The sequence below is a fragment of the Vipera berus genome, assembly GCF_964194415.1.
Source record: "Vipera berus genome assembly, chromosome: 1".
Lineage (NCBI taxonomy): Eukaryota > Metazoa > Chordata > Lepidosauria > Squamata > Viperidae > Vipera > Vipera berus.
The window spans coordinates 277,637,198-277,652,151 of NC_138202.1; the positions used below are offsets into that span (position 1 = coordinate 277,637,198).

The window sequence follows — 14,954 nt, forward strand, 5'->3', positions numbered from 1 at the left end:
AACGCTCAGAACGGAGTTCCGGCACCTTTTTTGGATGGAACCTTGTAGGGTAGGCAAGGCGGGTTGTATGACGTGTGAGTTCCAGCACCTTTTTCTTTTACAAAAAAAGCACTGGATAGGCTTACTGGATTGAATTTACTGAGAGTATTTTTCTTCTGTCAGAACTTTTGTGAAAAACTGAACTAGTTGATTTCATTATAGCGTTGCTGTACGATATAATGCCTTTTCACTTTTTAACATACACTACCCAAGTAACAACAAAATTTCATCTCAAACAAGAATTAGACAATTTAGCAAATTTTATGTATAGGTTACTTCTAAAATATTGACATGACTGTTTCACAAATAAATCAACACGATTTATTTGTGAAATCAACATGATTATGTAAGAAATTAACATGTTTATTTTAATGGAGGGATCTGATTCAATATGTAGTTTAAATGAATTGGTCTTCAATGGGAATGCAAAAATATTTATGTCAGACTTGGAATAGGATAACAATGTAATTCATGATCAAATTTTACAAAGCTAATAGTTTTAGCTGCATTAGGAAATGGTTACACTGAAAATGTAGTAACAAAGACTGCACTTAATATTATTGCAGAGAAAATCATGCTGTTTTATTTTTAAAGGCAGTTTTCTTTTAGTCCTAACTGATCGTGCGATTTTTTTTTTCATTCTTAAACCACTATTAAAGTTTTGAAATGTAAACTATTTTCCCTCTCCATGTTAGGAACTGGCTATGAGAAATGCAAAATATAGGTCTGGTTCTTTACCTCCTCTCTTGTGCCCTTTCCTCCTCGATCCTTTTCTTTGTCAATGTCTCTCTCTTCTCTCCACTTTGGCTGCCTGTTTTCAAACTTTAAGCTCAATTCTATTGTAATGCTGGCTTATTTGTGAATAGTCAATGAGAAAGTAGATGATTTTAGACGACTGAGTAAACAATATAAGTGTTGTTAAGTGTTAGTTTTTGTTGCTGCAGAGAATTTATTAAAGACACTATTATACTGATAGAAAGCTTTGAGGTAGGATTTAAATTTAAAGGGGGGGAAAGATTGCTCATTTGTTAGCCTATTAGAAAGCTATCTTGCTTTTTAACTGAGGGAGGGCTGAGTGCCATTTGTTGATTTAAATCATGCTGTTTATCTAGGGGAACATGCTGGCCTACCCAGTAGGAAGGCTGTGTCAACGTAGGAGGAGAAGGAGGAGGGGATCACAATTAATAATCATTCACCCATCAGCCTCTGTCACTTTTAAGCCTAACTGGTGATGAACAAATAGGGAAGAGCTGGATTTATAAAATTATTTTTGGCACATAGTTAAAAGAAGAATGGAAGTCAAAAAAGAAGCTGAACATTTTAAATCCAACACTATTTATTTTATGTTATAGAAACGGCAATTGACATCTTTACTCTAGCAACCAGAATAAAAGAAATGACTAAGCTGAACTATCATTATTAGCAGAGTTCACTGCACTGAACTTCCATCTAAATTGGAATTAAAAAATGTTATTTCTCTTAATCTACCAAAATGAGAAGACGATGATTAAAACTACAAATTATTTTTTTGCATTTGGAGGTCCCCTTTGGTAATATTTTTATTTCATTTATTCATATTAGTATAGTTATATAGTTAAATATATACTATGTAAGCCACCCAGAGTTACCCTGATGTAAGATGGACAGCCAATAAATGTTATAAATAAATAATAAATTATGTTTTATTTATCAAATTTATATGGCTGCCCATCTCACCAGGAGCAACTTTGGGCAAACAATAATACATAAACACAATCAGTATATAATATAAAATAATCCATTGATAATTAAATATTCCATTAAAAATTAAAATATATAAACCACAAGACATGAAAAGAGTAAATATATCAACCATAAGAGTGGAGCCATCTTAAAAATATTACCAGTTCTCTGGGACACCCAATCCTGGTGACATAGCCAGGTCCTAAGGGACTTCTGGAATGTTACCAGGGATGTACCTAACCTGGCTTGTGTGAGGGGGGAAGAATGTCTCATAAGGCAAGCCCCACAGCGGAGGAGGGCCATTTCCTAGACCCACCAAAATTAAGTCTCTAGCAAGCGGTACCCATATCATGCCTTCTCTGTCAGATCTAGTGGAATGGGCAGCTATAATCAGGAAGATGTAATCGAGTAGAGGTGGCCCCTCAGATAACCAGACCCCTGTCATGAAGGGCTTTAAATGTTAAAACTAGCATCTTGCATTGGATTTGCAAGAAGACTTGCACCCAAAGCAGCTCATGTTGTGGGAGTACACATAACTGGCTGTACCGCTGCATTTTGCATGAGCTGAAGCTTCCAGGGCAGCCCCATGTAGAGCACATTGCAGTAGTTAAATCTGAAGGTGAAGAAGGCAGGAGTTGGATATGGCTGTGGGAGTTGGGTATGTCTAGTTTAATGAAGAGAAGGACAAGGGGGGACATGATAGCAGTGTTCCAATATCTCAGGGGCTGCCACAAAGAAGAGGGAATCAAACTATTTTCCAAAGCACCTGAGGGCAGGACAAGAAGCAATGGATGGAAACTAATCAAGGAGAGAAGCAACCTAGAACTAAGGAGAAACTACCTGACAATTAGAACAATTATCCTCTAAGGTCCCTTCCTATTATCATCATCATCATCATCATCATCATCATCATCATCATCATCATGACAGACTGTGAGCAGAACCTCCCGATCTAAGGGTAGGTGCAATTGATAACACAACATGAAGCTGTGCAAAGAACCTCCTAGCCATAAATGTTACCTACTCTTTGAACAGATGTCATAAATCTGATAGGGCTCTAATTCCATACATTCCAAAGATGCCATACTCCTAGAACCTAGATCCCAAACCCAAAGCTACTCAGTGTTGCCAGTTTTAGCTGAAGCCTGCTGTTCCCCATCCAGACTCTTACCAGGATAAGATGTGCTTGGCATCACTTAATTTGTTGGGGCAGGAATATATAATTGGGTATCATTAACATTCATCATTCATGATGATGAATGAGCTCACACAGTGGTCTCATATAAATGTTAAATAGAACAGAACACAACTCTCTAGCTCCCCACACAGTAGGGGCTGAGACCTATCCTCTCCAATCATCACCAATCAAGAAAGGAGGACAATCAGCAAAGCAAAGCACCAGACAACCCCAAGCCAATCCTCCAAGCCAATCAGAAGGATACCAGGATTGATGGTATTGAAAGTCCGAGTTCAAATAGGGCAAGGCTGGATTCACAACCTCCATCCTGCCTACACCAGAGATGATCAAAAAGTGTAAACAATGCTGTTTCCATCCCATATCTGGATCAGAATCCTGATGACCCAAGATCCTAAGAAGCTGTCATACAGCCACCTTCTCAACCTTCCCCCAAAAGAAAATCCATCCCCAAATGCAGGCCCCCTCAAAGACTGAAACCTCTCATTGCCTTTACCATCATCTCTTGGTGTCTGTTTAATGCACAGAGCAAATCTTTAACCAACTAGTCTTATTGGTATTCTGTCTGGTCACTCAGACAGAATACCAATAAAAAGCAGTGCCATAGCTGTTCAGGGTGCGGTTTAAAAATTATTTCCATTTTTTTTTCAAGGCTAAATGATTCATGTAAAAATAATTGTTCCATTCAGTTGTTTATTAAAATTACCAACTAAAAGGCAGAAAAAAATTAAAAGAAAAATTTATTAACCAATAGGGAAGAGTAAGAAAGATAAACAAAACATAATAAAAACTTCATATCCTTTTGAAATTAAAGATACGTTAATTTTTCCTTAAGAGCCAGTTTGATGTGATGGTTAAGGCATCAGACTAGAAACAGGGAGGCCATGAGTTCTAGTCCCACCTTAGACACAAAACCAGATGGGTGACTGTGGGCCAGTCACTTTCTCTTAGCTCTAGAAAGGAGACAGTAGCAATCCACTTTTGAAAAACCTTGCCAAGGAAATGGCAGAACTTCATCCAGGTATTCTCCAGGAATTATCCATAATTGAAGGGAAAGGGGGGGAAAATTATCCTTATTTCTTGCAAGCTTCATTCCTCGGTTTTTTCTGTGATGGTCACATATGCTAATATAGGTATTTTATTTTGTGGCATACATACAGTGATGGAGTCACTGAAGCAGTAGGCATGAGCTTAAATGGACTCCAGAAGATGGTAGAGGACAGGAAGGCCTGGAGGAACGTTGTCCATAGGGTCGCGATGGGTCGGACACGACTTTGCAGCTAACAACAACAACAGCATATACTTTATTTATATAAGAAAAAGGAAAGTTGGTTTGCGCATATGCTTCATAAGCCTTGCTATATTTTTTATATCTATTAATGAATTTAAAAATGTGTAAATTTACACGTAATCTTTTGGAACAGCTTGGTTGTTCTTTTATCTCTCTGACTTCCATTTGAAAATTATACTGTAGTCCAAATAAATTCTATTGACATTAGATTGATTTTTGCAGTTTGATTTAGACTACTGTGGAAGTAACATCTGTGCATACAGACTAGAATTGAACTTTACTGAAATCCCAATCTGCACTTTAGGACAGGATCATAGAGGGGTTGGGACAGAAATATAGAGAATATTTATTTACCCTAATGGCTGAAGAAACATCAACAACCTAAGATATACAGATGATACCACTCTAATGGCAGAAAGTGAAGAGGAACTAAAGAGCCTCTTGTTGCGAGTGAAGAAGGAGAGTGCAAAACTTGGGTTGAAACTAAAGATTAAGAAAACCAAGATCATGGCATCTGGCCCTCTCAATTCCTGGCAAATAGATGGGGAAGAAATGGAGGTAGTGACAGATTTTATTTTCCTGGGCTCCAAGATCACTGCAGATGGGGACTGTAGCCAAGAAATTAAAAGACGCTTGCTCCTCGGGAGGAAAGCAATGGCAAATCTAGACAGCACACTAAAAAGCAGAGACATCACCCTGTCAACAAAAGTGCGTATAGTCAAGGCTATGGTCTTCCCAGTTGCAATGTATGGCAGTGAAAGTTGGACCATAAGAAAGGCTGAGCGCCAAAGAATTGAAGCCTTTGAACTATGGTGCTGGAGAAGACTCCTGCGAGTCCCTTGGACTGCAAGGCGATCAAACCGGTCAGTCCTAGAAGAGATCAACCCCGACTGCTCTTTAGAAGGCCAGATCCTTGGCCACCTAATGAGAAGGACTCACTGGAGAAGAGCCTAATGCTGGGAAAGATTGAGGGCAATAGAAGAAGGGGACGACAGAGAATGAGGTGGCTGGATGGAGTCACTGAAGCAGTAGGCGTGAGCTTAAATGGACTCCAGAAGATGGTAGAGGACAGGAAGGCCTGGAGGAACGTTGTCCATAGGGTCACGATGGGTTGGACACGACTTCGCAACTAACAACAGCAACAATGGCTGTATGATCTACTTCAGAGCTTTTCAATTTTTTCACCCATTGTACCACTTTTAGGATATGGCAATATCCGAGTACCACCAGTCGCCTAGCAAGATGTCAAAAACTTGACGACCAAAAAAAAAAAAAAGGGAAAAAGTGATGAAGTACAGGTAGTCCTCAACTTACAACAGTTCATTTAGTGACTGTTCAAAGTTACAATGGCACTGAAAAAAGTGCCCCCCAAGCCACAACCGAACAGGACGTCTGTCTGCCCAGCGGCGCTCTTCTTCCTGTCCGAGGTTTTCATTGTTGGGAGCATTTTTGTTGAGGATTGGCAGCAGGGGTGGGGTGGGGAGCTTGGTTTTTATCCCCCCCCATCTACTGGGTGGTTGCAGCAGGTTTTGGTCACTTGACATGACCCTGGGACACTGTGACTGTCATAAATATGAATCAGTTGCCAAGCATCTGAATGTAAATCACGAGACTCTGGAGATGCTGCAACATTCCATCTGATCAGCACTCTTTCTGGGCTCAGAAGCACCAGGATCAGCGCCGAGCTCTAGCTGGAGCCTGGCACTCATCCTGGTGCTTCCGCTAAGCCCTGACAGCCCTGCAGCTCCAGCCATCTCAGTCTTGTGCGGTGCTGCCACCAGTTCAGCTCATTCCCCTCCCCCGCTACCACTTTTCTAGGATGGTCGCGTACTACCTGCCAGGTGCCAATGTACCACAGGTGGTACCCGTACCACTGGTTGAAAAGCCCTGATCTACTTCATGTGCTGTGGACAATTTGGTTCTGCTTACTCTCATTAGACACTTAATTTATGAGTACTTTTTTGAAATGTTGCTTTGATTATTTTTTTTAATGCTAATTCAAGAGTCTTCTGATATTTATACTATTTTGCAGGAGGCTGTTATACATAGCTATAGAAAAATAAAATACTCTTTTCCCACAACTTCAAAGTATCCCTATACAGTTTTTTTAACAAAATGGCTAGGGAAAATAAAATCAGGCTTGGAGCAGCAGTTCCATCTTCAGCCAATGGTTGCCTCTGTGTGTTTTCAGTTTGCTAAAAACAAACAAACAAACAAAAATCTAAAACTTTTTGAGAAGGTAGAGATACAATATCCAGTAACCATTATTACCATTCCGTGTTCATCTTAAATTTTTCCATCCCCAAGCAGTATAATTTGACTTGGCTGTATAGTTAAATTAAATTGAATCCTATGTACAATAGTAACAAATGGCATGCCATTAAATTCTCATCACTGCAACTTGTTTTTAATAAAATACGATGCACTCCGCAATCTATAGGATGCTTTCTTTAGAACAGGGGTCTTCAAACCTGGCCCTTTTATGACTTGTGGACTTCAACTCCCAGAATTCCTCAGCCAGGCACGCAAGTCATAAAAGGGCCAAGTTTGAAGACCCCTGCTTTAGAACTTCAGCAGATATATACTGTATGTATATACTATATGTATTGTACATGTGTGCAAAGCAATAGGGAGTGTACTGAGGTTTAGTTGAGATTGTGGGGAGGGAGAGTGGAGAAGCTATCAACATAAAACTAGATCAGTCCTATAATTAATTGCTCTCCTTTTTTATCATTGCTAATGTTTCCTATTACTAATATATAAATATATATTTTATATAGGAAATGTCTCAGGAAGGCTATGGAACCAGATCTCAACCCCCTGTCACCCAGAACAAACCTAACCATGAAGAACTGACCCTAATCCAACAAGAGAGGCCTTCAAGTTTACCAGTAAGAAATTTGTTGCCATTTGATAGTTTCATACTTCATGTTGAAAATAATATTTTCTAGTAAAACTTAAATTTAAAAATTTTTCCTATTTTAAGAGCTCCAGTGTCAGAATTATCCTTGGATTTTATTCATATGCATGCATTTATTGTCAAATTACTTCCCAAAGATAACTAGATATTTTCTATGCTATATTTAAATATATTATAAAATATTTATTCAATAAACATTAAATAATATTTAAATAATAATAAATGCTTAAGTGGTTTTAATTATGTCAGAATAATAATCTTTTCTGATGTGAGTATGGATACTGAGTTGAATTTTATAATCCAGAGAAGTATAAAGCTATATTAATCTTTAAGTGTTTATACTTTAAAATTGAACATAATTTTATAAAATGTTCTATGATATATTTTATATCTCAAACAGTCATTGTTGGGTTTAGAACCTCTCTAATATATTTTCAGTGTATAAATCTCAGATACAGACCATTATTATGGATAAATCATGTTTTTCATGGTATGACAGCCTGACCTAATTATTTTATAGTGTATCATGTCAGCAATATCACATTCAAGCAATATTGAAAACATGAAAAAGTGGGATTAAAAACCATATTAATGTTCTTGTCACCTCTTAATTACAATATTAATTTTGCTGAATGAATTTGCATGTGACTGGCAATATAGTTCAAAATGTACATAATTTTAAGACAATATATTATTGAATCAATATTATTAGAGTTATTCAGAAAAGTGCAATGGTGATGATGAAATTTGGAAAATGTAATATACTAATAATAGTAAACTGACATTGTAATCCAAAGAGTTTGCTTATGGCTGCATTGTAGGAACACATATTAGAACTAATAGCACTGATTAGAAAGTAAGAGTCATTGAAATTGTTGGGATTTATATGGATGTAAAAATGTTTAAAATTAAATTCAAGTCCACAAGAGCAACCCACAGAGAGTATTTATGTAGGTAATAATTATAGTTCTTTTAAGAATAGCGTTGTTTTAAAAATAGTAAAATATTAGTAATGCTTTGGAGAAGACAATAAACATCCCTACTTATCAAAATCCAGAATTTCTATAGATATTTGCTTTTGTGAGTTTTCTATACTTTATTAATATCAATGTCTTGATAGTAAATTTGCACATTCACTCTATAAAATCTTCTGTGGCTTATATCCTCCTTTCAGTAATTAGAGTTTGATCTTTCAGGTTGATAAGCACATTGGTTTGTGCTTAAATTGTAAGCCGCCCTGAGTCTTCGGAGAAGGGCGGGATATAAATGGGATTAAAATAAAAAAATTAAAAAATAAAGAGTCTTTCCATACTGAAACTTTATAAGGGCATTTAAGTGTGGAATTATTACCTTTATCAAGTACATCTTGATTTTATCCTTCTTTGAGACTGATTTGTCATTACTCATATTACTTTAGAAGGTTTTTTTGTATATTTGACATTCAGTCCTGTTGTTCTAACATAAGCAGGCTTGAAGTGACTATTATTCCCTACAGTAAAAGCTGCATATGATGGCTTATTTCGTGGTCCTCAACCCCCAGGCCATGGACCGGCATAGAAACAGACTGTACAAGCAAGCAAAGTGTCATCAGCAGACACATGGGATCCAGGCAGTGCATGAAGCCATGCTCCTCCCCCCAGTCTGCAGAAAAAACACCCACAGCGGAACCCATCACTGGCGCCCAAAAGGTTGGGGCCACGGGCTTATTTGATTGCTTCACTTATAACATCTTGTAGATGAATGTGTGATTTATCTAAAAATAATTGCATTTATAGTTATTTAGAGCTATGTGAAAGTTATATTCATAGCAATTATTGTTTTGATACTATTACCAGAGAAGTTTTTAAAACTCCACAGGAAAACAATTACTAGCCAGCTGTATACTGTAATATATACATTAGTGACTCCATCCAGGGTTTTCAGAAAGAAATTGGACTATGATTTTTCAAGCTAATTTTAGGACCAATAGGAAATAATCTAGTGAATGATCTGTGTTGAGAGCTGTACTGTGTTGGGGTCCATCTATGCTGGTATTGTTGGACTAATCAATATCTGTCACATGTTGACCATGATATCCCTTTATACTGACCCAATTGTTGGCTGTTTGCACTGGTTTCAGCCCTTCCTACAAAATGGTTCCATCTGTTATATGGTTTTTAGAAAAATTGTGAAACATTAACAAGTTTTCAATCTTTGAAATCATCATTGTGGTGCTTATGGAGCTATTTTTTTTTCTACTGGCTTTCAGAGAGACATTGGAGTTTCTGAACCAGTAACAAAACGTTAGGCCAAAATGGAGTATTGAGTTTAGAGGAGAAGATAAACACCATATGTAGTAGAAGTGCTGGCTTTGATTCAGGATTTAAACATTTTCCGAAGATGATGTACATAGTTTGAAAAACTAGATTTGAAGTGCTTCTTGATCTGCCCATCTTATATACATACATTTTTAGATACATATAAATTAAAAATATGTCCGTAGTTGTCCTAATATGTCCTAATATGATTTATTTAATTCTGCATCACAAAATCCAAGAAAGTATAAAAAAAGGATAATTATACTCCACTTGGATGGGGCGTAATTCAGATTCCATGAATTTGAGTTCCGTACATTAAAAAAAAAACTTCTAAGTGAGCAAGAAATTTCAGGTGAGCAAGTAAGATTATTTCATCTGTTTGTTGAGTGTTTGTAAAATAGTAGTTACAAAACTAGCTAGAATTTACAAAACAGTATAGTTATGCCCATGTTTTTCTGCCATATAATATTTGTGGCTCTCCAGCAGCATGTGTGTGAAAACTTAAGAGACTGTACAGAGTACTATCCTTAGGCTTAGCGTTTTCCTAAAATATTTAGATGAATTGGGAGATTCTCCAGACCAAATTATGAAGATACTGGAAGGGGAACATGGGAGTAGCAGCAGAAACATACAGTGGAATTTTACTCATAGTTTGAATCAGCCATTTGGAATCAGCTGCTCTCCTGTGAATTTCACCTCGATCCTTTTTTCCTCTGATCAGGTCAAGTATATAAAAGTGAGATACTGCCTCATAATGGTGAACTAAATAAAAGTGTGATTTTTAATTGGATTCTTAAAGACTTGACACACATTCAAATCCATCTAGGTCAAACTGTTTAGATAATTGAGGAGCAAAAGGAAAGATAATTTATTATACTGTTTGACAAGTCATTAGGATTAGCTAATGAAAATATGGTTTGTTTGTAGCCATTTGTTTCTGACCCACAGTACAAATTCATCTGCCTTGTATTTAACAGGAATATTTGTGCCAAGATTTTTATATATAATGTGTGAAGGAAGTAGAACAACTAGTGAACTGTTTAGCAGGACTTGCATGCACCACAAAATGTTTGGAAAACCTCTCTGAAGGGTGGGAGTAAACGGATTTCTAAAGCAACTAATGGTTTACACTTTTGAAACATCCACAAATGTATATTTTTCTTAAACAGATCAGCATCTATAAGGTGTCCCTTTTACCTAAAAAACAGAGCCAAGGAATAAGGATATTAGGTAGCCATTTAAAGTAATGTACAAGAGTATTTCCCAAAGTACAAATATTTTAATATTTGAAAAATGAGTGTTCAATTTGTTTAACACATACCCTGCAGTGGATGCTACAATGGCTAAAATGATGATGATGATGATGATGATGATGATGATGATGATGATGATGATGATGATTGATGTTCTGAGAATACTGCAGATAAGGATTTGCTCTGCAAGCTTTGCTAACAAAATTAAAGGAAATAGTCAATCTTTTATTCTAAGAATGAATAAAATATTAGAAAATAAATTGTTATTAAAATATTTCCCATATTGCGCTTCATGCTTTCAAATCAATACATGGCAAAGGAATTTAATGAATTGTCTTACAAAAGTATTCTAACTAGTAATAATATATAATTTTTTAAAATTATATAATTTTAAAAAAATATTTGCTACTTCACTGATGTTTGGAAGAGACCTGGCAAAGCTTTAAATGTAATGAACAACAGATATGTTCCTCATTTGATGACTCCATCCAAGTAATTCTGCTGCAGTTAAATTATCATGACAAAGTTAGTTTTTTATAATCATTTTTGGTTACTATTAATTTCAATGGTCAGTTTTATTTTCTGAATACTTTTAGTTTCTACATAGAAATATTGTGGATTTTACCTTTTGTTTTAGAAGCACATACACCCACACATGCACCACAAATATATAAAACTTAATTTTATTGGGAAATAGCAAATGAATAGTTGGAGAAGGCACCAGTATAATTGCATAGTTGTTCAGCTGGTAGATTGATTAGGCTATGTTTGTTTTTTACAAGTAACACTATTAACTATGTTTGCAAATCCGGCTTTGAACTCTTACGCACTAGAACAAAATATGGGAAAGGACTAGAAAGGCTGGCATAGATAACAGAAAAGAACCGCACAGAGGCATAAAACCTCACTAAAATGACTGCACAGTTAGATGCTTCAGACATTTTTTTATACTCTTTGTTCTTCAATGCCCTGTCTCATCCAGCTGGGGATTGTTCATGGAGTTGAAAGCCATAAAGGTACAAGGGACTTCCCCACTGCTGTTGCAGTGTCCGTGAATATTGATCATTTATTCCCACAAGAGCAGCAATGTGTTGGCTTTTACTATAACTGAGTTTATAGGACAGTAGCACTAATTCGGTCCCTGGGTTTAATTTTTTTATTGCTTTAAAACAAGAAATGACACAAGAAATTTCTAAAATACTAAAATGCGAAGGGAAAAAATTGGAATAAAGAAAAAACATTAAACATTAAAAAAAAAACCAAAAAATTACAGTTAACTTGCAGTTATATAAATTTTAAGGAACTCTAAGCTAAATTTTTAAGCAACAAATAAAACCTTGACTACACAAAATCCTATTGTCCTCTCTTTCCATTGTGTTGGTAACAGCCAATTTAAATGCTGAAAATGTATACAAACCAGCCTTTATAGTAGTCACTTTCCAAGGACACATTATAATATTTTTTGCAACAATTTCTGCTATGTAGCCTTTGCTTTAAACATGAAAGGAAATATAAAATAATTTAGGGAAAGCTGCTACAGAGCCTCTAGAATTCAAAAACTACTAGAATTCAAAAACTAGCAGACTAGATTCACATTTATTTTGCAAGCCAAATCTTCAGGTGAATGAACAAACAAAATTAATAAGATAACCCGTAAAAATGCTGTGTACTATTTAGGGGTGTTATTGCTGATTTGCAGAAAGGTCAGCAAGCTAGTTCTTGGTAATGTAAGTTAAATTTCAGTATTTGTGCTGAAAATAACTATTTGGAAATATGATAAATTAAAAAAAGAAAGTTTTTATTGTGTAATTTTTATCCCTGAAATTTCACATTGTTTTTACCCAGTATGGAATGAATAGTATTTTTTCCTTCTTTTATTTTGCTTCCTTCAGCAATATTATAAAATAACTGAATGAACTGGTTTTCTTTGTTTGGGTCAAGAAATTTTAGCTGAAAATTGTTACTCTGTGAAAGAAGATTATTGACTCAACAAGCCTTCAATTTTCAGTGAATAACACTCCCACCCCCTAGCTTCAGGAACATATTGTGCATCCACTCTATTTTAAAGTACAGACTGTAATTTAAGACTGAGGCACTTTGATGCCCCACTGAACTTTGTTTAAGCCTGGAATAAAAGAAGGGGAAAACATTAAGGTCCAAACAAAGTGACTAGGGTTTCCTAAAACATTCTATTTCTGTACAGCAGTACAAGAATAAAGTTGAAAATTCTAACTTAGTTTTGGTTTCCCAAAATTTGTACACCTCTTATTTCATAAGGAATTGTGTAGACTTATAATAATTTATTAAGAAAATTTCTGGCAGAGTGGGTGGTGTGCATTTAAATATTTATATCTATAAGAAATAATTTAATTTTTGTTTTGTTTTCTGTCTGCTGTCGGATTGATGAAAGTTGTTTTTGTGGATCAGATATTTTAGGGATACTTATTAATTAGTGAAAACTAATAAAATTAACACACACAAAGATACATACACACAAACACAAATCTATATACCGTAACTTTTTATTGAAAAATAAGTTCAGTTAAAGAACATTCAGCACTGCTTTTGCAAAAACTTTTTTTTGCTTTTTATAGATTTTTTTTTTTGCATTTTTGTACTTGGCAAGAAGTTTTTCTGTGAATGGAGAATCAATGTCCATACTGATTGATAGGCATTCATAGCACCTGCAATTTACATACAAATTCAAAAAATATTATATGAAGACTTTTTATAATATTTGATCTGGAAAGTTACTTTCCTCTTCCTCCTCCCCAACTTTTTTCTTTAATAAAGAAAATCAAATATTAATTCAATAGGTTTGATAGGGATTGTGGCTTCTAATTTACTACATTATCTATGTGAATGAGTCTTCCAATGTTGATTTCTTTGTTACAGTCACAATTTACTTTAAATCAACTTAGTTTAACTATTGATTTTGGTGCATTATCAGCTGATTAAATAGGATGATGATTCTAATTGGAATGCTTTATGTAGTACCCCTTCCTTCTAAAATTTAGAACACAAAATTTCAGATACTTAGAGAAGATTTGCTATTTTTCCTCTTCTACGTATGACAACACAAAAGAACCACATATGATTTTAAAATGCCCTGTAAACCGCCCTAAGTCCTTCAGGAAAGGGTGGTATATAAATCTAATAAAATCTAAATCTAAAATCTAAATAAGAGAAAGGCATAACCATTAACATTTCCTTCTCCAGAGTTGGACTCACATTGTAAACATAAATCTCTTTTCATTTGTCAAAATGATCAAGTAGAGACTGATTTTCAAAGGGTTGGGTGGGTAGGAGGTCCCCCGGTGCCACTCTTGTGTTTTAAGTGGAACATGAGGTTGGAGAAGAACAAAGAATTAGCATAAATACAATCCGCTTCTTACACAATATTGTTTCGCTCATATGTACCATGAACTTTAAATGATATAGTTTGAAGATAGATTTCTGGTGATTTCACAGATACAGCTATATAAGCTATGAAACTACTTTATCATTACCTTTTTCTTGGAAGTGCAGTTATTTTAATTTCCCAGTTTAGCTGTATTCATGGTTTTTGTAGTAGTGTCTCATTCTTGTCATAACCAGGTCTTTTGCTTTTCTAGATCACTCATGGTTGGTGCTTTATTTTTCAGCACCTGTGATTTAAGTTAATTCTAGTAATGACTAATGTCAAATAATCAAACTTCATTTTCTTACCCTTACCCAATATTTTTAAGAGCTCATATTATCCTCACCTGATACACTAGCTGCATCTGTCAGTTAATGAAAGAACTGAAGTGCTTGTCAGCTGGCTTCTGTTTGTCATGGTCTACATATCCCTCTCATCCCTAACATAAAATGTCGCGGGTGGAAAAAGATTGTGTGGCAAAATTATGATGCAGCATCAGTACTCAAATGTGTTCTTTTATTTTGAAAAAAACTAGTTAAAGAAGCAACCAAACCTGTTCCACTGTTGCTGAAGCCAGCATTGTATGATAGTCTATTGTGATGTTGCCCCATTTAGAGAACAAGATGGACAACACACCAACCTTTTCTAGGGTCTTTTGAGAAGCAAAATCCATATAAAAGAGGTTGGTTTGTCTGTTCCAGTAACCTTAATTTATTTTTGGGAAACATCATTCCCTAGTGTTATCTCCCTAATTTCCTCCATCTTTTAATAATCTCTAGCGTAGGAACTGCATAAGATAAGCAATGTGCTTCTTTGTTTTTTAATACATAATTATTC

The 14,954-nt window shown here is 35.5% G+C and overlaps 1 protein-coding gene across 5 annotated transcripts in view; it reads left to right on the plus strand.

Moving 5' to 3' along the window:
- ARID1B (AT-rich interaction domain 1B) overlaps positions 1-14,954 on the plus strand; it is a 448,568-nt gene that overhangs the window by 138,804 nt on the left and 294,810 nt on the right. For all 5 annotated transcript variants that reach the window (XM_081332098.1, XM_081332099.1, XM_081332101.1 and 2 more), the window contains exon 4: positions 7,028-7,138. In XM_081332098.1, coding sequence (XP_081188224.1) covers positions 7,028-7,138 — 111 coding nt within the window. The remainder of the gene's footprint in view (positions 1-7,027; positions 7,139-14,954) is intronic.